The sequence below is a fragment of the Polypterus senegalus genome, chromosome 2 (assembly GCF_016835505.1).
Source record: "Polypterus senegalus isolate Bchr_013 chromosome 2, ASM1683550v1, whole genome shotgun sequence".
In the NCBI taxonomy this organism is placed as follows: domain Eukaryota; kingdom Metazoa; phylum Chordata; class Cladistia; order Polypteriformes; family Polypteridae; genus Polypterus; species Polypterus senegalus.
Genome location: NC_053155.1, coordinates 122,642,852 through 122,663,587, shown reverse-complemented (window position 1 = coordinate 122,663,587; position 20,736 = coordinate 122,642,852). Strand labels below are relative to the sequence as shown.

General features: G+C 35.1%; 1 protein-coding gene and 1 long non-coding RNA gene across 2 annotated transcripts in view; one reads left to right on the top strand and one right to left on the bottom strand.

The window, feature by feature from the left end:
- Positions 1–20,736, top strand: part of atm (ATM serine/threonine kinase) — a 184,802-nt gene that overhangs the window by 82,384 nt on the left and 81,682 nt on the right. Inside the window, exons 20-26 of the mRNA XM_039744508.1 lie at positions 943–1,098; positions 3,891–3,966; positions 6,068–6,198; positions 7,156–7,273; positions 8,692–8,862; positions 13,746–13,915; positions 17,470–17,707. Coding sequence (XP_039600442.1) covers positions 943–1,098; positions 3,891–3,966; positions 6,068–6,198; positions 7,156–7,273; positions 8,692–8,862; positions 13,746–13,915; positions 17,470–17,707 — 1,060 coding nt within the window. The remainder of the gene's footprint in view (positions 1–942; positions 1,099–3,890; positions 3,967–6,067; positions 6,199–7,155; positions 7,274–8,691; positions 8,863–13,745; positions 13,916–17,469; positions 17,708–20,736) is intronic.
- Positions 4,459–20,736, bottom strand: part of LOC120523301 — a 93,168-nt gene continuing 76,890 nt past the window's right edge. Inside the window, exons 4-5 of the long non-coding RNA XR_005632582.1 lie at positions 9,864–10,029; positions 4,459–5,615 (exon numbers count right to left, since the gene is read on the bottom strand). This is a non-coding gene — a long non-coding RNA (uncharacterized LOC120523301). The remainder of the gene's footprint in view (positions 5,616–9,863; positions 10,030–20,736) is intronic.

Genomic DNA, 20,736 nt, shown 5'->3' with positions numbered 1-20,736 from the left:
CAATTATTTTAATTCAAATCAAATGTCCTCTGTATTTAGCTGTTTATGAAAGGGATATTTGGTGTCTGTATGGAGAAAACTGATTATGGTAAGATCATTTAGTATAGTTGGCGACCTGCGAATTGCCTATGATCTGATGTCTTCCTGATAAGAATTCAACACCAATAACAGTAGAATTATTGTATGACAAGGAAGAATGCTGGGAATTGGAGTTCTGACACTGGTACCTTTTCAAATTCAAGTTCTTACTAATTCAAACTTGATGTTTGTTCCATGAATCTGCTGGGTTTTTTTTTTTAATGCATGTACATTATTATCATAAACATCAGAGAAAAGATAGGAGCCCAGTTGTATTTTGCTGTTATTATTTTCTTTTGGCTTCAGAAATAATGTTAAAGCCCTACTTTGATGCAGGGTGTACAGGAAAATAGAGAGAGAAAAACAAAAATTTTGTGCCAGTTTCTATTTTTATTCTTAAATTGTTTTTAAAGACCTGTCGAATTTAATCCAAATTCCAAAACCATCTGAATGTAAAACATTTTTCTTGGTCTTCCTGTGCACTTGCATATACTCTCAATTAAAATCATAATATTTTGATAAAGCAATTCTTTAAAGGCCTGCATGATATGAAACAAAAATGGTGGAGAAGAACTTCTTAGGTGCTCTGGATGCTTGTGATGAAAATGATTTAGTATCTTCCATTAGTTATGCTCTTTTATTAATTGCATTTTGTTTTTGTGTACTTACAGTAATTGAATAGCTTAAATGTTATTAGGATGGCTTTCTTAGTTGCAAGACCCTAATGAAGACTGGAGGAATAATATAGTATCTGCCTCAAACATATTTTTACACAGTTAAAGTCCACATACGTAGATTTGCAGGAAGGATGTAATTATTCTTTATTATATTGTTAATGTTTTTTTCTTTTCTTTTTATATATAGAGACATCTGCTCATATTATCGGCGTGATCAAGAAATTTGTACAGTTTTACTGTTAGCCATACTTCCAGTTATTAGAAGTTTAAGCTGTGACCAGAGCAATGCTAAAGAAATGGGAGATGTTCATGGGGCATTTCTGAAAGTCCTCTCTGCTTTTTGGTATTTTTTTTTTCTTTTTTTTTTTATTCTCTTTTAATATATTTTTGCTTTTAACAATGTTTATACATAAACTTTTCATTATGACATGGAGCACAGTGGTAATCCTAAGTGAGAAACCATGATTATTGCATTGTTAGTGTGCGTACCTCCCACACACACAAGAAGGAACTGCAGAGAGATTACCAAAACAAATACAGTCTTGCAATAATTTATAGCCAGCTGATTTAAAGCAATTCATACATATGGCCAAGGGCCATAGAAAAATGGAAGGGTAGATAGATACTTTATTAATCCCAAGGGGAAATTCACATAATGTTATAGAAATTACCAAAACCAGTCGCAGTAATAAATCTTTCACTTTTATCATTACTTCACATGTTTTCAAGGTTTGTTAGATTGGCTGTGCTCCTTGTGGCTAAAGCATTCTTAGTCTTTATGGTCCCAACTCCCATGACCCAGTTTTATCTTTTTAATTTGTTGACAACCCACTAGCAGTAATGGCAAACCGTCCTCTTGATGAAACAAGTGAGGTCAAGGGTGTTCCTTGATGAAACAAGCTCATTTAGAAACTGGGAAATATATCGTACATTGCTACCAATGGCTTACATGACCCACGTGCAAACCAGTGATGGCAACCCACAATTCAGCAGTGGCATGGTTGAGAAATCCTGCCTTAAATGGACCTGGCTTGCAGACACAGAGACTCAAAGATTGGTTTGTGTTACTCCGTACTAGTAGTTAAAGTATGCATAATAGTGACTCACAACAGCCACTCAGTGCCTCAATTGCAATGACCTGTACACTTTGGGCTGCTCCCAAACGGAGCTCTGAGTCGGTGCATGACTGTAGAAAATTATTAATATCTTACTGCAGCCTGTCTTGTAGCTACAGCTCACCTCTCCGTATGTAATTGAACTTTTCTAAGTTTTCTTGACTCACAGTATTTCTAATTACAGCCACTTTTCTTTCTTACATTTCCAATCTCATTCAATGCACTAAGTATTGGTGTAAATTGGGCGGGGTGGTGGCTCTGAGGCTAAGGATCTGTGCTGGTATCCCGAAGGTTGCCAGTTCAAATCCCCGTCAATGCCAAAAGAGATCCTACTCTGCTGGGCCCTTCAGCAAGGCCCTTAACCTTCGATTGCTCCAGGGGCGCTGTGCAATGGCTGACCCAGTGCTCTGACCCCAAGGCGCATGCAAAAACTAACAAATTCCTAATACGATTAATATGAGAAATTGTATAAGACAAAATAAAGGACGAAAAAAAAGGAAAGAAAAGTCTAATTGTGTTTCATCTCTCTTCCATTCTAACAAACTAGGACATTAAAGTTCTAGTCAAATTCCAATTATATTTTTAAATATGTACTACTGTATGTCTACGATTAATGTAGAGGAGAGATGATTGTGCAGTTAACTGCAGCAAACACAAAGTGTCAGTATAGATTATTTGTAAGTGATTTACAAGGTAAGTTCCTACCACTTTTTGCTTAAGGGCAGTACTAATAATTAATATAAACCTGTACAATTATATCTGCAAGTGTTTGGGTTCCTTTGTAACTTCCAGAAGAATAATTTATGTAGTAAATGCCTACATCTTAAATACAAGTTATTGAACATTTCTATCTATGAAAGATGCTTATAGCGAAGCATTTTTGGAACAGAAGTGATCCAAATGTATGTTGTAAGAAAACAATAGAAAATTCTAAACTTATTACTTTTTTGCCCACTTCTTAAAAGTTCTTCAGTATATCAGACCATTTTTATCAATACACCCATGTAATAGTTTTTGCTAATCATTGTTAATAAATCAGTCATAGAGTATTTACAGTATGTAGATAATAAAGCTGAGTTTACTTTCTTTGGGGCACATCTTCCTTTGTTTCAACCCTTTGGTGATCACATAATCAGTTCCCAGAAAGTTATGAAAAGTGGAACCTTGTAAAGAGATGGTAATAATTCCTGTTTACCTCCACAAAAACTATACTATACTATAATTTGTAGAAGGGGTGGTCAAAAACCTTGAGTTAAAATGAAGTAAGGTTTATTTTTTAGTATGGCCATTCTGAACAATTGTTATAACTTTATAAAAGCTTTTCTACACTACTCATTTAGTCTTTCTTGTGTAATCAAGATTAAATTTCTTCTGTAGTTTTCTCAATGTCTTTATCATTGGTATAAGATGTCCAATGTCGTCGTCCCTTAGATTAAGAAATAGACGGTAGTCAGCTGAGGTAAGGTCTGGAGAATAGTGTAGGTTTGGCCTTTTTTTTTAATACGCAGGTTCGAAGCTTATCAATTCTAATTCATTTAATATGAGCAAGGATGCTTGAAGCATGATTGAATGCTCTCCTAATTATTTTTCTGATTGACTGCAGCAAAGGCTAAAGTAAATGAGTGTAAAATTTATTGGTTATGTTGACCTTTTGAAGCATGTAAGCAATATGGAAAACACCCTGAACAAAATAAAATTGTGCAAATAATCTGTTTGCAGTACTTACATTGTTATGATTATTTTTATACTGAAGGCCATAGTGATATATCCAAAAAAATTTCACTTAAATTTCTCAAGATTGACCTTAAAACATTTGATAATGTGATGCTTCATTTCAGGAGTCAACTAGCTAGGTAAATGAACTCCTAGGGAATCTCTATTAAGTGCTTACTGTATACAGTATACAATGCAATTTATTATGTGCAGTATATTATCTCTCTGCATGGTACATGGCCTTTTTTTAATAGCTGCAAACTGTGTTTCATCAATTTAAATTGCATATTATTTATGATTTCTGTAGGACCCTGAGTAAGGATGGTCGAAGTACCGCTTCAGTTCGAGCTGCATTAGCAAAGTGCATGATTGCTTTGTTAGAGGTGAGTTTGCTTTCTTGTTTGTTTGGTTCAATGCACTGATATCTAATATGGTGATCTACTCACCTGAAATGACAAAATAGTGTGAGGCCTCTAAGAATATCCAGGGAAGCAGGCCAGAATTCCCATGTCCTTGTCCAAAAAGGGTGCACCCAAAGCATCCTGAGCTCCCATTCTAGTGGTAGGCATTGGTCTATGCTATATTAAAATATGCTAACCTTTAATAATTCATAAAGTAGGAAAAATCACAAAATATAGGCTAGGCCCCACCAGAGGAAGGATGACCGTAAACCTCCGGTTTGTGGTTGAAAGTGCAAACAAAAAAACCTTTATAATTAAGACTTGCTACAGAAAGAACAATTACAGAACAAAAGCTCAAAGAGCCAAACAAGAGGAAAATGAGTTGCTTAAAAGGCAATCTACAGTAACCAAGTTTAAATATGTTTAACAAAATTTTAATCCTTAAATAGACACAAAAAATGTCAAAAGGCCAGATAATCCAAAGATATACAATAAATGTAAAGAGAAGTCACCAACACCAAGTGCATACAATGTACTTTGGAGAGAATTACGGCTTCAAATGACCCTTAGTCCCTCAAGAGAGACTGACAGGTAAGAGAAACACCAACAAAAAACAAAGGGTCATAGCAGAAAAAGCATCCACACATAGGAACCAAGCAATAAGCAAAATTGATAACAAAAAATACATCATTATGCAAATAAAATTCATAATTAACAACATCAACATAAATAATATCCAAATAACTGAATAATGAGCAGAAAGGACATAAATAAGGAATTTAAACAGAAGCCAGAGTAGTGACCCTGACTTAAACATAACACACAAATGTCTGTTCATCTGTCCATTTCCTGATGCTGCGTAGTTCATATTAGGATTGTACAGAGAAAAAACTTTTTGAAAGCACTGGAAATTAAACAGGAAAGAAACAGCACTTGACCCAGTCTTCAGGAGTTGTGCGTCAGCAGTATTGATTACCATGTCTTTGCCCCGTCCACGTTCAAAGTTAAAAAAAATTATAATGTAAAGATGGCTGGTAAATTATATTCAGTGCAAATATCAGTGAAGTAGACATGTACTGTATAAGCGTATAGAATGAATGTAAATTCACACAAACATTTAAAAATATCAATTTCTAATTAATTTTTTCAGTTGTCACCCAGCAGGAATTGATAAAGAAAGCAACAGCAATCACATTATTTTTGTATCACCAAGAAGAATAATCTAAATTAATATTTGAATTTAAAAATTAAGAACTGTTTTATTTTTATTATTTTTTATGTATTAGCCATCCATATGGGATTGTCTGTTAATGTCAAGCTTTTGAATTTTGGTTGGCTTAGGACTTAACACAGTGGTTAATTGTGCCACCTCACAAGTTTCAGTAGTTTAGGCTCAATTCCATCTGGTTATTGTCTGTGTGAATATTGCAAATTCTTCTTTTTTCCATGTGGGTTTTCTCCGGTTAGTCTTCACTAATTCACCATTACATGGAGGGTTTTGTTAGGTTCATTGAAGAAACAAAATTTGCCAGGTATGAGTAACAGTAGATGTATATGTGAGTGTCACTAGCATTGTACTGGCATTACATCCAGGACTGGTTTCTGTTTTTCACCTCCAGATCCCATTCATGCTGTAAAGGAAGAATGGTGTTTAGAAACTGGATACATTTTGATTATTCAACATAGTTTTCTATATTGTTATAATAGCATTTCTCCTTAGTTGCAGGAAAGGTTATGGCTTGTTGCCACATTGAATTGGGTTGAGCTGGCTTTAAAATTATATGCTTTATTGTGTTACTTTGCAAAACTGTTAGGCCAATTGAGCAGAAATTGGTATTAGATGTATGAAGATGATAAAACTGCATTTTGTCTTCTATTACAATTTGGATACATCTTACAGTAAGAGTAATATTTCTGTTTTAGACCCAACAAAATTGTGAATCTTAGTAAATAGTAATAAAAGGTTAACTCATAAACAGTAATTTGTTTGATAAACGTACATTTTTTTACAGTTCGTTTTTGTGTTCTTTTAAAGTTTTAAATAATTTTGTGCTTATTTGAGAAATTCTGTAATTTTGTCTAGGGAGACCCACAGTGCCATTGGTCAATTTTTAATATGGCGGATGAAGATATACCTATTTCAGATGCATTTCCACAGTTTCTTGCTGACAGTGACCATGAAGTTCGTATGTTGACTGCTATGTCAGTTAACAGGTAAACTCCCTGAAATCCTTCTTGTTTTATGCTTATAGCATTTTTTATGTAAGCTGTACTAGCAGTATAGTCAGTTTTGAGTTTTTTGAGCTACATACAATATATTGTATGTAATGTGTATTGAATTTTAATCATGTGACAGTTTATGTGTTATTTACTGGTGTTGTTTGTAGTGATGGCTGAGAAAAATTGTTAGTCTGATGTTTTCATGTGGAAGGGAGATAAGAAAATATCAGATAAAATTGGCTTAAATCTGGGCCAACAGGGGTAAAATATAACAACAGCAAAATGTTCCTGAAAAATCTCAAGTTTTTTTTGTCACAATCCACTCTTCGGTTATAAACTCTCCTCTTTTAAGTCAGTGGGAAACTGATGTGTTATACTATTTGAAATTAGAAAAACTCAAATACTCAGTTAGAGGATCCATACAGACTTTTTTCAAAACATGGCAGGATCTAATCAGTAATATTTTAAAATAAGCTCATAAAGCACAGAGAATTTATTAATTTAGGTATGCCTACAAGCCTTAAATTTCATGCCGTCTGGCTTGCTCTCACTCTCTGTCAGGGGTGGGGATCGATTTGTCCTTAACTCAATTTTTCTTTTTGTAAAATATTGATTGATTTGTATGGATTGCAATAAAATTAATAAAAAGGAAAAAAAAAAAAAGAATTAGTAAATGAGAGTTATTTATTATATTTTTGTAGCATTTGGAATACTGAATGAAATAACTGTTCTGAAACTTTTTGATTATATATTAATCACTCATTTTTTTGGTGGGGATATTATCAAGCTTTTTCTTTTTTACTTGACCTAGTTACTATTTATAACAGAGAAGCTTCATTTGTCTTTAGAAAGAGGATAGTTTTTTTTTTTTCTTTGCATTTTTAAAAGCAAATCGATTTTTTTTTTTTTTTACCTTTTAATACTTACTGTATGTATGTCTCCTCTTTTTAGGCTTTTTCTGGAATTTACTCCAAAAAGTTGTGGGAAAATGAAATTGCTTCCTTTAACACTTCAGCAAAAGGCCTTTGAGAATGTGTACTTAAAAGCTCAAGAAGGAATAGGATTCCAGGTATATCGTCTTCTCCATCTAACATTTTTTAGTTGTTTGATTTAAAAGGTTTATCATGATAAAGGTGTGCTATTTGACTAATAAAGCAGATATCCATCCATCCATCCATCCATCCATTATCCAACCTGTTATATCCTAACTACAGGGTCACTGGGGTCTGCTGGAGCCAATCCCAGCCAACACAGGGCGCAAGGCAGGAAACAAACCCTGGGCAGGGCGCCAGCCCACATTAGACAAAGCAGATAATGTTATATTTTTAAAATTTTTATATGCTTTGCTTTTAGAAAGTTTATGAGCATATTTTTTAAGGAAAGTGGCTACTTCTGGCTTATCCTTGCAGGAGGCTGCCATCTAAGTTGTTGGGTTTGGGTATGAGGCAATAGACTTGCTAGGTTGTTTCCCCCTGTCCTGCCATCCTACAGCCAGGTAAGGGATCAGAGCCCATCCTGACCGGGATGCCCACACATGCATCACACTTGTTACTATGTTACTGATTTTAGAGGAAACTCCACCCTTTGCTGATGGATAGTTCATTTGAAACTAATTAATTCTTAATCATAATATATTATTTTACTAATATGTCTATGAATCTAAAAATTGCCACTAATGTCTTAATTATTTCATATGTTGGTTTTTGGTAGCGTGTTGAGAATAATCTTTTATTAATGATCAAGGCAATAAAAACTTCCCTCAGTTGCCTAGACAAGTGGTCCCTAGGTTCGGTCATGTGGCTGCAGGTTTTTATTCCAACCAATTTCCTGTTTACTACATAACTTTCACTTTTAATATTGTTTAGTGAGTTAAGAAATGATGAAATATTATGTATTTTTCCAAAACATTAAAATCATGTGTTACCTTAGATATTTTACTTTTTAATTCACCTTGTTCTATAGAGTTTTCTTCCTTTATTGTGCCTAAATTTTGACAATATTGAATGCTGACAGCCAATATGATTTATTCACATTTCTGCTTATTAAGAATTTTGTTAAAGTGCATGCAAGTGAAAATGACAGTCAAGTAATTGCTTCCTTTTAGCATTCAGTGTTGGTTGCTTCTATGTGTGAACTGTTCATTGCTAATCATTAGCATTTGGATAAAAGTAAAAGAACAAACTCTACAGAAAGGGGAAAAATTAGAAAGAAAACTGGAAATCTAAGTTTTTAACACTATGGCAAAGAATGCAAGTAAATTTCTTAGAAATGTTTGAATTCCTGATAACTAAAAATAAAATCAATTTAAGGTAATTGTAAAATAGTTTAGAATAAAATTCTCCAACATTAAGAGTTCCTCGGACTGAACTTCAAATCCACAGGCCTAGACAATTATTAAAATAAATGTGCCCAACATTTCATGTGCATGTGAAGAATGTAGCAGTATCAAAATGCTATTAATTTACTCTTTTCACATTTTATTTTCAGAAACGTTCTATGGCTGATGAATTTGAAGATGAACAGTTTAATCGAAAAGCCACTTTGCTCAAGGTTATATATGTTGTTTTATGCTGTAGTCCTGTGTGTGAAAAACAAGCTCTGTTTGCCTTATTCCAGTCTTTTAAAGAAAATAAAATAGATCTTCGTCTGATTAAAAAGGTAAGATATGATCACTGTATTTTAAAGGCAAGATGAGAAATTTCATTGTCAAAAAATAATATTTAATAATTGAATTTAAAAATCAAGATGTTTTTCATCTGGTTTATTTAAACTGTTATTGACGAGGGTATGGACCTAAATTCTCCAGTCTAATAATTCTATAATCTTTTGTTAATTTTTTTTTTTTTTGCTTATTTGTAGTGCTAGGCAGAAACTGTACAGTTGAAAAATATCTTTTGGTTAAAGAGCTATTTAAACTGGTGTATTAGGCAAGAAAATGTTATGCATTCATGGTTCAGAAACTTCTTACTGAATATTTGTATCTGCAGCAAACAAGGAAGCACATAGTCCACTACAGTTTAGAACCTGCTAGTGCTGCAGTTGACTATTAAGAAAATCACAGTTTCCAACAGCAGATCTTGGTGACTGTGAGATATATTATATAGGTTTGGATTTCCTAAAAAAATCATATGGTTTTTGTCTGTTCAAAAATAACAAATATGAAAATATGAAAAATTATACTAAGGTTCAATAGAGTTTAGTCAACGTTGTCTCTTTCAGTACTCGGGAGTGTTTAAGGGGCACTTATTGGCCCTTTTTGATATGGTGAGTAATGTGTAAAGATAATAGGTTGATGGGTTCTTCAAAGGGTATTGCAGAAGTGAGGCAGGACGGTAGTTCTTAATGGCAGATGGGTTTCTTGAAGATGGTGATCGTGTATGACTTCTTGAAATCAAGGTAGATACCAAAGGTCAGTGAGGTGTTTAGAAGAGATGTAGGGGATCAAGGAAAGAGGGAAGTGCTGACGAAGATGTGAAGGAAAGGGGTCCAGAGCAAAGGTGTTTTGTGTTTACAGGGAAGTAGAAATGTTGGTAAAGAAGGAGGAAAGAGAAGGGTCACACAAGAAAGTCAGAGGATGTTTTGGAGTCTTTGGAAGAAAGGCAGGAAGCAAATTCATTAGGAGAGATGGATGAAAGTGTTGGAGCAGCAGAAGTACTTACCTGAAGCATCTTTCAGTGGATGCTATTGTTTTCAAAGAAGAATTTCTTTGCAGATAGCAGAGATGCAGAGAAGGAAGACAGGATGATATTTATTCTGTAGGGATACTTCTTTCTTTTTATCCCAAGCATTTTTGTCCAAGTGCAGTAGGGTGGAAAGGTAGAACAACTAGAAAAGGAAATGAAAAAGTACTCTTCATATTATCATTGTTATTCTTCTTCTTCTTATTATTATTACTTAACATTAATGCCAATAATCCAGTAACTCAAGTGAAAGGGACTAAGGTAAATGTATAAAATATAACAAATTTGTGATGCTGTAAGGCACTTTGAGTAAAATTAGTAAGTGTTTTGCATTCTTAGGGAATTTTTGCCTTTGCTAATTGGGGGAAAGTAACATGCAAAGTTATATGCTGTCCACTGGCTATAGTTCATCAATTGACAGATATTATTGAGTTCAATTTATGTTAACGTTTCAAGCTAGTTTGTTTTCCTGTTTGTTTAAATGTTTAAATCCTTTGTTTATTGTGTGCCCTTATGTAATTTGTAACCTGAGAACTGTCACAGGGCTCTTCCACTACACTCAGTGAAAAGCGCTGTACAAATATAAACTGAATTGAATTGAATTATATATGTAGAATTTTGACTTCACAGGTTATTCTGTTCATTAGATTAATATTTATGGGGAAAATATGGAAGTGCTTCTTCTCAAAATGCTTTTCTATCATGAGGTTACTCTTCTGATTTGTACGTGAGTGATAGTATGGACCCTTTTTTCCTCCACTGTCTGTTGTGTTTACATAACAATGCAGTAGATAATAAAAAAAGTGTTGAGGTATATTTGAAAGTAAGCGTATGTTGATACATGCAACTATTTATTCTGTGATTCTGTTCACAGTTACATTAAGGTCACCATGTGGTGTGAAGTACATAACACATAAAATATACCTAGTAACACATCCACAAGGCAGTCCACTTTCATATCAGTCATTATCAGATTTTTAAGTGAGTGTACTTAAAATGAGCAAAACTGGTCTAATTTAAATCATTCTTTTCAGTTATATGGAAAACTAAGTACTCCCAATGAAATATGTATTCATTTCTTAACATACTGTATGTAGGACTTTTAAGATTCGATCATTTAAACAGTAGCAATAGATAAAGGTGATTGAATATAACAAACATCATGCTATATTTACATTTTGTAGTCCATTGCATAATTTAAATAAACATAAATGAAAATGTTGTATGTGGAAAAAGTAAGTACTCCCCTAAATTTATCCCTACCCCAGATAGCTACAATTATAATCAGGTGCTCCAGATCTGCTGCAAATGTTCAGAAAAATTATTAGAGATAATTTAAGTGGGAACCGGCTTATGTAAACCTCAGGCATTTACCTTAGTTAGCCCTTTATCTATACTAATAAAAGGCAAAGCACTGAGTGACTGACTCACTGACTCACTCATCACTAATTCTACAACTTCCCGTGTAGGTCGAAGGCCGAAATTGCTTTTCACATGGCCAACTGTACGTTGCATGCTCAAGAGTAAGCTCAGCGCACAGCTTGGTCATGTTACATCTGGAGGGACGAACTGACAACGTGGTATACAAAGAGATCCTTAACAAATAATTATTGGTATATTTTCTCTAAGTTTAAAAGGGGTTACTTTTCTTCTTAATAAAAATTTTAAGGCAGTACTTCGCTGTTGCGGAGCGCAGGTATTTTGTTAGTTGTTAAAATATGTGTTATCACCATGCCTATATTGAAAAACTCTCTGAGCGCTTCAGAAAGAAAGTTATAGATGCCTATGAGTCTGGGAATTACTTAAAAAGATGTCCATGGGAATCGACCATTCCACTGCCTGGAATGTCATCAACAAACAGAAAACATGTCAAACTTCCTAGAAAGTTCGGCCTGAAAGCAGAATGCAGGATACTCAAAGAGATCTCTAAGAACTACAAAATTACATCATAGAACCTACAGTAAACTCTTGCCACCAATTGATGACAAAGTGCATGAATCTGCCATTAGAAAGATGGTGCACAATTTAGATCTAAATGGGAGGTATGCCAGAAGGAAGACTTTGCTGTCTACAAAGAACACCAGGGCAAAACTAAACTTTTCTCATGAATACCTAGGCAAAAACCAGGAAGACTTTTGCTGAAAACCAAACACAGCATTTGATCACACAAAACCTGATACAAGCCACTTTAGCTCACAGAAGCCTACGGTATATTGGAAACTTTACCACAGAGCTTTTACTCTGATCACTTTTGTCCTTTGCTTTCTTTATAGAAAAATTTGTTAGCTTTACTGTTATTAAAAGAGTGTTCAGAGAAGACATTAACCCTTTTATGTTGCATTGTCTGTTCTGTTCTGTTCTCATTGCCTGCCAAGATTGTACTTAACGTTTTCAACAAACAGAAATGACATATTTTTATTTTTCATTGAATAAATTATTCCAAGTCAGATATTGTTTGTTTTTGTTTAAATTACAGCACTTTTATCAAAAGATGCTGATATCTGAGCATATGTTAAAATAGTAAAAACGTTTCCTCAGGTGTACTTACTTTTTCAAAGAGCTTCTTTAAACTTTCATAGAACTCATCCCATCCTGGTCACTCATTGTTAAAGCTACTGCTCTCCAGCAGGTGGCACAAGAACATTAAACGTAGAACAAAAAGATTTGCAGAGTTTTTTATTCTTGGACCAGCAGAAATTTAAATTTCAAAAACTCATAGAACTGTTGTAAATTTTATTTTCGTATGTACATTGATTACTTTAGTGGATAATAATTTCTGTCCCTTTATTGTTGTACTTGTTTACAGATGTAGCTTTTACAATTCCATTGTGCTGGTACAATGACAGTTAAGACTTTATGATTCTAGTTCTAACTCTAACTGTACCTCTGCGCTTGAGGAGGTTTACCCCATGATCTGCTTTAGATAGACCCATATTTCTCTTCACAAATGAGAGGAGCACCAAGACTTGTAATAGGTAGATACTAGATGGGTGTAACCTGTTTTTGTCACCTTGTATTTCATCTGTTTTTGTGCTCACTTTCTCACATGTGTGTCCTTAAACCAATATACAAATCAGCTAGTAAAATACATGTCAAACATGATGAGCAAAAACAAAATAAATGTAAATATCTGTTTTTTGTATTTGATAGATTTGCATTTGATGAGCCAGTAGTTGGGTCTGTGTTACAGCAACGTCTTCCGGGAAACTAGCAGAGATAAATAAATTTTGAAATATATGTTTGTTTTTTGTAGTGATAATTTGTTCTGTTCAGCTTACACATTGCTCTCATTATCTGAGGTTTGGATTTCTGAGATGATGGGATACCTAACTGCACTCAATTTGATTGATCCCCGTCTGCATTTATTTTATAAGGATTGGTAATGCACAGACAGAGACACTGTTTGTTGTCTACTGTTCCTATGAGACCTTGTTAGTTTCTCTTTGACATGCCAAAAGTAAGCCTTGTGGATGCTCCCTGGTAACATCTTACATTTAGTTCCAAATTAAAGTCAAATTGAAATATAGTAGATTTACAAAATGACTTTAATAAAAAAAGAGACAAGAAATAGCCACTAATCCTCAGATATAAAATCATTTTATTTTTGAGATCAGCAAAACCTTCTGTTTGAAATAATAAATACTCATGTAACGTATGTACATAAGGAATCAAATTATATATGTGGATGGATAGATGTTTTCTGTGATAGTGTTGCTTATTAAAATCAAATGTATAGTACTGAACTTGAAGATAACCTTGGTTTTGTTTATAAAAATGTGTAACATAAATGTGAGATATTTATTAAATAGTTATGTGATATCATATACTTTCCTAAACCACACAATATATTTTTATTTATAGGTTCTCAGTCCTGTTTCAAAATCTCTGAACTACAGAAATGTGAAACACCTAATTAGTTCCCACTTAGATTACTTAGTAACAGAATGGCTAAGACAAAAGGATGATGGGTACAGTCTGCAAGCTTTTCCTTATGCTTTACTGGAATTCTCAACTTTGGATGAATTTTACAGGTAATGATTTTATGTTTTTCCTCTGTGGCAAGTCACAACTCTAGTCACTGCACAGTAGAGATGTTTACTGTATGGCTATTAGTTCAATTTATCAATCATTTATACTAAAATCTGTAGCATTTAATAGCAATGTATAGTAAAGCCTATAATAGGTTCATTAAGCTTAAGACTGTTGCATTTTACTAATGAAATAATACTTACTATACTTACTGGTGGTTAGTATTCTGGATTACTTTAGCAGGGTGGAATCAGATTTGGTATTCTACAGTCAAAGAAAAAGTTTTTTTTTTAATGCTGTACTGCCTATGAAATAACAGAAGATAACTGTGAAGGACATAGAAGTTGTTGAATGTATTTTCTCTTGGCTGGCCTTATTGTTACTTCTATTAATGCTAGAAAAATCCTTGTACAGATCCAGTCTTCATTTTAAAATTTTATATAAATGCAGTATGTGTATGAAACAAGCAGTTAAATTGCCTGTTCTACTAGTTAAACCTTAAAATTATATTTAATCTCAATAGGGTAACATTACAGTAAATAACTATGAATATTTTGAGTTACTTGTATCCTGAAATAGTTCTATTTTATGAGGACAGACTGGAAGCATTTACTCAGATTTATAAATGAAAAACAGTGACAGGAAAAATACCAAACTATTCAACATTCAAACTGTAAATTTGTACACCTTAATTTAATTCTGAAGCAGTAAAATACTTAAAAATATCTGTATAATTTGCCTTTGCTGCTTTTAATGAATACATTTAATATGCTGAGTTGATGAGCAGAGAAACAGAATAAAAATTAAGAGCTCAAATTGTAACCCGGTCCTCTCTGTTGTGACCCTCCATGTATCTGTGCCATGTTCCACATGAATGTTGATGGCATCTTCCATAAGGACTAGCACTGCAAAGTCAGTAGAATGTACTCTTCCAAACACTGAATCTTCTATATCTCAACACTTAAATCTTTCAGTCTGAAAGAGAAAGTTTTAAAGAGATGAACTTATCATTTACCAGTAGAAACTCCCAACTGTTGGTCATCCAGCATGGGCATTTGAGTACCCTCACACTATCCATAGTCATCTGTTATGGATGATGATGATAATAATAAATTACATTTCATAGCACTTTTCTAACCTACTCAAAGCACTTTACATAGACATTGAACAACACATCAACTACCACCAATGTTTAGCATCCACCTTGATGGTGTGATAGCAGATATACTTGCACCAGTATGCACACCACACATTAGCTATTGGATGGTGTATTACTGAGGAATGAGTGTGACTCACCACATTCTTTTCTAGGTTGGCCTTCTCTTGCACATTAAGCACATTCAGCTCAGATTAATGTCATACCCAGGATGAAGCAATTGCAGGTTAAGACCCTTGCTCACATAGAAGCAAGTATAATAAAAAATAAAACAGCAAAGCCTGGATAAACTACACCTATGCTTTGAAAGCTTACTAAAAACCAGCAATGTCAAAAGTGGATGTTGTTCTGGGTGGCTTAATGATTCAGCAGTTGCTTCCTATGTCTTTACTTTTTGGTTATTTAGACAGCCATATTTATGTTAAAATAACACGTGAGGCTCTGAAACATGCGTTATTAAACACATAGGACAGGCTAGCTGTCCTGGTGATAGATGCCCAGAAGCTTTGACCCTGTACGTATCTTTGCAATCTCTTACTGTTTCTATTTCTTTTAATATTTAATTATAAAACTGTCTGACCCTTTAAAATACAAGCTCCATAAATTTCTTGCATATCAAAATAGATGCATTAAAGTTATAAATTACTGGTGTAATAAAGAAGGAGTGTACAAATACTTATTGTTCACAAGAGAGGATGCTTTTAATGTGACTTGCCTCTGCACATAAGTTAGTTAAATTTCCTTAAGGGTCCTATAAATTCCTTTGTAAATTAATTCCTTTATAGTTAGTTCATCATGGATCATTTGAGCAAAACTAATATTTAATATAAGCAGTCTGCACTTTCAAAAAATTAAGATTTTATTCTCCAGGACAAGTGGTGGATAGATGAGGTGATAGCAAATTTGGGATAGGAGATGATTAGGGTGCTATATGATTCTGAGTTGGTATATAACGTAAAAAGTTAATTGACTCACTTTTTCCCTGCAATATTTACAATTGCTGATTGCAACACAAATGGACACAAAACTGTGACAAGTGCCAGACTGCTTCCAGAAATATACATTACATTAAGTTTGATCTAGTACATTACTAGAAAGGTATGAATATACTGTGTTTTTTTAAAAAAATGCTATGTTTTACCTATCTCTTCATCCTTTTTCTGAGCCTGCTGGCTAGATGTTCAGTATTTAAAGATGTGTTTTATATTAACATTAACACTAGCCAAAGCCTACGGCGGTGTAAGAATTGGAACTGAAAAGGGTGAGAAAAGAATTCAGTATAACAAAGGTTTAGGAAACCACCGTCTCAGTATAACGAAAATAGCAAGGAGCTAAACCAATGCCAATGGTCGAGAGAGTACCTTCCTGTAGCAGGCTACGGAAAACATAGATATATGTACATAGACACCGCATTCACTGTGTTGCCCAGTCGACATGATAAGTCGGCGCGTCCGCCCTATTTAGAGTGGTAAAAGTGCCATTTAAACTAATACAGGTAGACGTGGAAACCGGGTTTTCTGATGAAAAAACAATAACGTTTTAAACAGTATTGTTTACATACAACAGATTTTAGTGAATCGTTTACATGCAATTATTTATATCCATTTATACACTACATGCGTACGTATCCCATGGTCTTAGAGTTGGTGGGCGGGCTTTGGCGGTTGTGGCTCTCTGTCTTGCGTGCGCTCTCTGTCTTGCTTGCCCTTAGTTAGAGTTGGCGGGCGGGGCTCTGTGAGATGGCGATTGTGGCTCTCTGTCTTGCGTGCTGTGTAAAGTCAACGTGGCTCAGAGGTGCATGTGAACTTTTGCACAGACGAAAGCGACTGAGGGTGGGTTTGGTGAGTTGTTGCGTGCCTCGAGAGCGACGCTGGACTCGGGAGGATGGTTACAGTTGCCGTGTGTGGCTCAGTCGTGTGTATCGCATGACGCAGTAGGAGGGTTAGAGTTGGCGGGCGGGGCTTTGTCGAGCATATCCCATGGTCTTAGAGTTGGTGGGCGTGTCTCTGTCTTGTTGTGCTCACTGTCTTTCGTGCCCTCAGTGTCTTGCTTGCGCTCAGTGTCTTGCGTGCCCTTAGTGAATTATATATATAGATTATCATTTGCAGCAAATATGGACAAAATAGATAATATAAACATTGTGAATGGTGAGAGTCATGCTTCTGCGTGTGGTTTGTGAATTCAAATTCAGGCATTTATTTTTGAAAGGAATCACTATTAATTATCATTCCTGAACAACTTTAATGCTATGCTCTTAATGGAAAATTTAAAAAGTACATTCATTTCAGTAATGAATAACAAGATATGTAAGAATTTTGCCAATATTTTAAAGGTTTTCTTTAGATTTTTTATAATTCTTTGCTTAGTAAATTTAAACTTTTTGTACAATATTCTTTTTAGGTCTTGTTATAATATCCTGGTCCCACACCTTGTTTTCTTGGAGGATTTTGAGCAAGTGAAAGCTATTGGAAAAAGGATTGAGAGAGATTGGAAGGAACTGCTTGCTGATTGCTTTCCTAAGATCATGGTTAACATTTTGCCTTGTTTTGCCATAAAAAAAAATGAGGTGGGTCAACAGAGAGAAAAGGCATCAAAGGTATATGACATACTGCAGGAAGACACCTGTATGGGGAAGCAGGTATGAAATAATGTGTAAATTTCTGTTTACTATGTGAGAGACTTCTTATGTGCAATCCATTGTATGCACAAAGTTAAAATTCTTTACAATACTGTAATATTACTTCTAGCAGTGCTTTGTAAAAAGGTACTGCAAATCCCAGTGGCCCCAGCGGGTATAACACTGTTAGACAGTTTCAGAGGGCGCAGGGTCTACTGGGAAGAAGATTCAGCCAGCACGCTCTAAAAAAGGGAGCAGGCAAGACACCAAAGGATCGCGATCATTCATCTGCCTGGTAACATGCTGTTTCACACATTTGGATTACCAGTTTGTTATCTTGGATTACTGTTCCTAGCTAGATGTGTGGTCTTTTTCATGCCTGCCTGTTCATGTGAGTTTATACGGATTGGATATGTCTTTGTCAGAGGGAGCCCTCCAGATCACCTCATCCCATACCAGATCAGGAAATTGGTTAGACAAAATTTACATTACTTGCAGTGAAACGTTTTTTCCATTTACCATCCATTGTCAACTGCCTCTGCTACATTGGACTGTGTTTTGGAGTTTGTCATTAGTGTTTTTTGTTCTGGTTCATTGTTGTTGATCCGTGTTATTATTTGTTATCTCTATAGGGGAGTAGGGAGGGTTAACTGTTTATTTTTTATTTATATTTCATTTAATATACAGTTGTGCTTGGAAGTTTGTGAATCCTTTAGAATTTTCTATACTTCTACATAAATATGACCTAAAACATCATCAGATTTTTCACTCAAGTCCTAAAAGTAGATAAAGAGAAACAAGTTAAACAAATGAAACAAAAATATTATACTTGGTCATTTATTTATTAAGGAAAATGATCGAATATTACATATTTGTGAGTAGCAAAAGTATGTGAACCTTTGCTTTCAGTATCTGGTGTTACGCCCAATGCAACTAAACATTTCCGGTAACGTTTGATCATTCCTGCACACCAGTTCGGAGGAATTTTAGCCAATTTCTCTGTACAGAACAGCTTCAACTCTGGGATGTTGGTGGGTTTCCTCACATTAACTGCTCGCTTCAGGTCCTTCCACAACATTTTGATTGGATTAAGGTCAGGACTTTGACTTGGCCATTCCAAAACATTAACTTTATTCTTCTTTAACCATTCTTTGGTAGAACGACTTGTGTGCTTAGGGTCGTTGTCTTGCTGCATGACCCACCTTCTCTTGAGATTCAGTTCATGGACAGATGTCCTGACATTTTCCTTTAGAATTCTCTGATATAATTCAGAATTCATTGTTCCATCAATGAAGGCAAGCCGTCCTGGCCCAGATGCAGCAAAACAGGCCCAAACCATGATACTACCACCACCATGTTTCACAGATGGGATAAGGTGCTTATGCTGTAATGCAGTGTTTTCCTTTCTCCAAACATAACGCTTTTCATTTAAACCAAAAAGTTCTATTTTGGTCTCATACGTCCACAAAACATTCTTCCAATAGCCTTCTGGTTTGTCCACGTGATCTTTAGCAAACTGCAGACGAGCAGCAATGTTTTTTTGGAGAGCAGTGGCTTTCTCCTTGCAACCCTGCCATGCACACCATTGTTGTTCAGTGTTCTCCTGATGGTGGACTCATGAACATGAACATTAGCCAATGTGAGAGAGGCCTTCAGTTGCTTAGAAGTTACCCTGGGGTCCTTTGTGACCTTGCCGACTATTACACGCCTTGCTCTTGGAGTAATCTTTGTTGGTCAACCACTCCTGGGGAGGGTAACAATGGTCTTGAATTTCCTCCATTTGTACACAATCTGTCTGACTGTGGATTGGTGGAGTCCAAACTCTTTAGAGATGGTTTTGTAACCTTTTCCAGCCTGATGAGCATCAACAACTCTTTTCTGAGGTCCTCAGAAATCTCCTTTGTTCGTGCCATGATACACTTCCACAAACATGTGTTGTGAAGAGCAGACTTTGATAGATCCTGTTCTTTAAATAACACAGGGTGCCCACTCACACCTGATTGTCATCCCATTGATTGAAAACACCTGACTCTAATTTCACCTTCAAACTAACTGCTAATCCTAGAGGTTCACATACTTTTGCCACTCGCAAATATGTAATATTCGATCAATAAATAAATGACCAAGTATAATATTTTTTTCTCATTTGTTTAACTGGTTTGTCTTTATCTACTTTTAGGACTTGAGTGTAAATATGATGATGTTTTTGGTCATATTTATGCAGAAATATAAAAAATTCTAAAGGGTTCACAAAATTTCAAACACAACTGTGTGTGTTTATATATATATATATATATATATATATATATATATATATATATATATATATATATATATATATATATATCTCTTTAATAAAAGCCCTGTGTGTGTCTTCTGGTGAAGTGCGCATGCGCGGGGCCGTAACGCACATTGTACCGTGCCCCGCCCATTAGCACGGCACCTTGGACGCCTTACACACGCGAAGCTGGGCACACAGTGAATGGCCTATCCGCGGCAGCGCATGATAAGCAAATAAAAGACATCATTGCTGGGGACAGTGCTGATTAGGTAGTCGCATTGCGCAAATAAAATCCGTTGCTAGGGAGACGCAACACATAAAATAATCAGCTACACGCCAGCACAGATTAAAATACTTGCTGGGGTACTGCACAGTACTTGCTGGGGAGACGACACAGTCACGATTATCAACTGCACGCCACACATTACATCAGTTGCTGGGGACACTGCTGATTGCCCACTGTTGTGACAGAAAATTAAAGTCATAGGCCTATTACGGACATCAAAGCCAGTATTACTGTCAGAGAAAATTACAGGCATTTTACGGAAATACAAACCAGTATTACTACGAGAGAAATTTAAAGGCACACAATACACTGACGCATATTACAGCCACATACAAGCCAGTATTACTGTAAGAGAAAATACTACGGACATACAGTATCTACTAACAACATGCCACCCAAAATAAAAAAGCACACGTCAAGTAGGACAAAAGACACAGACAATCAAATCCTATATAAGCAACATCTCCTGGAAGAACGGTCAGC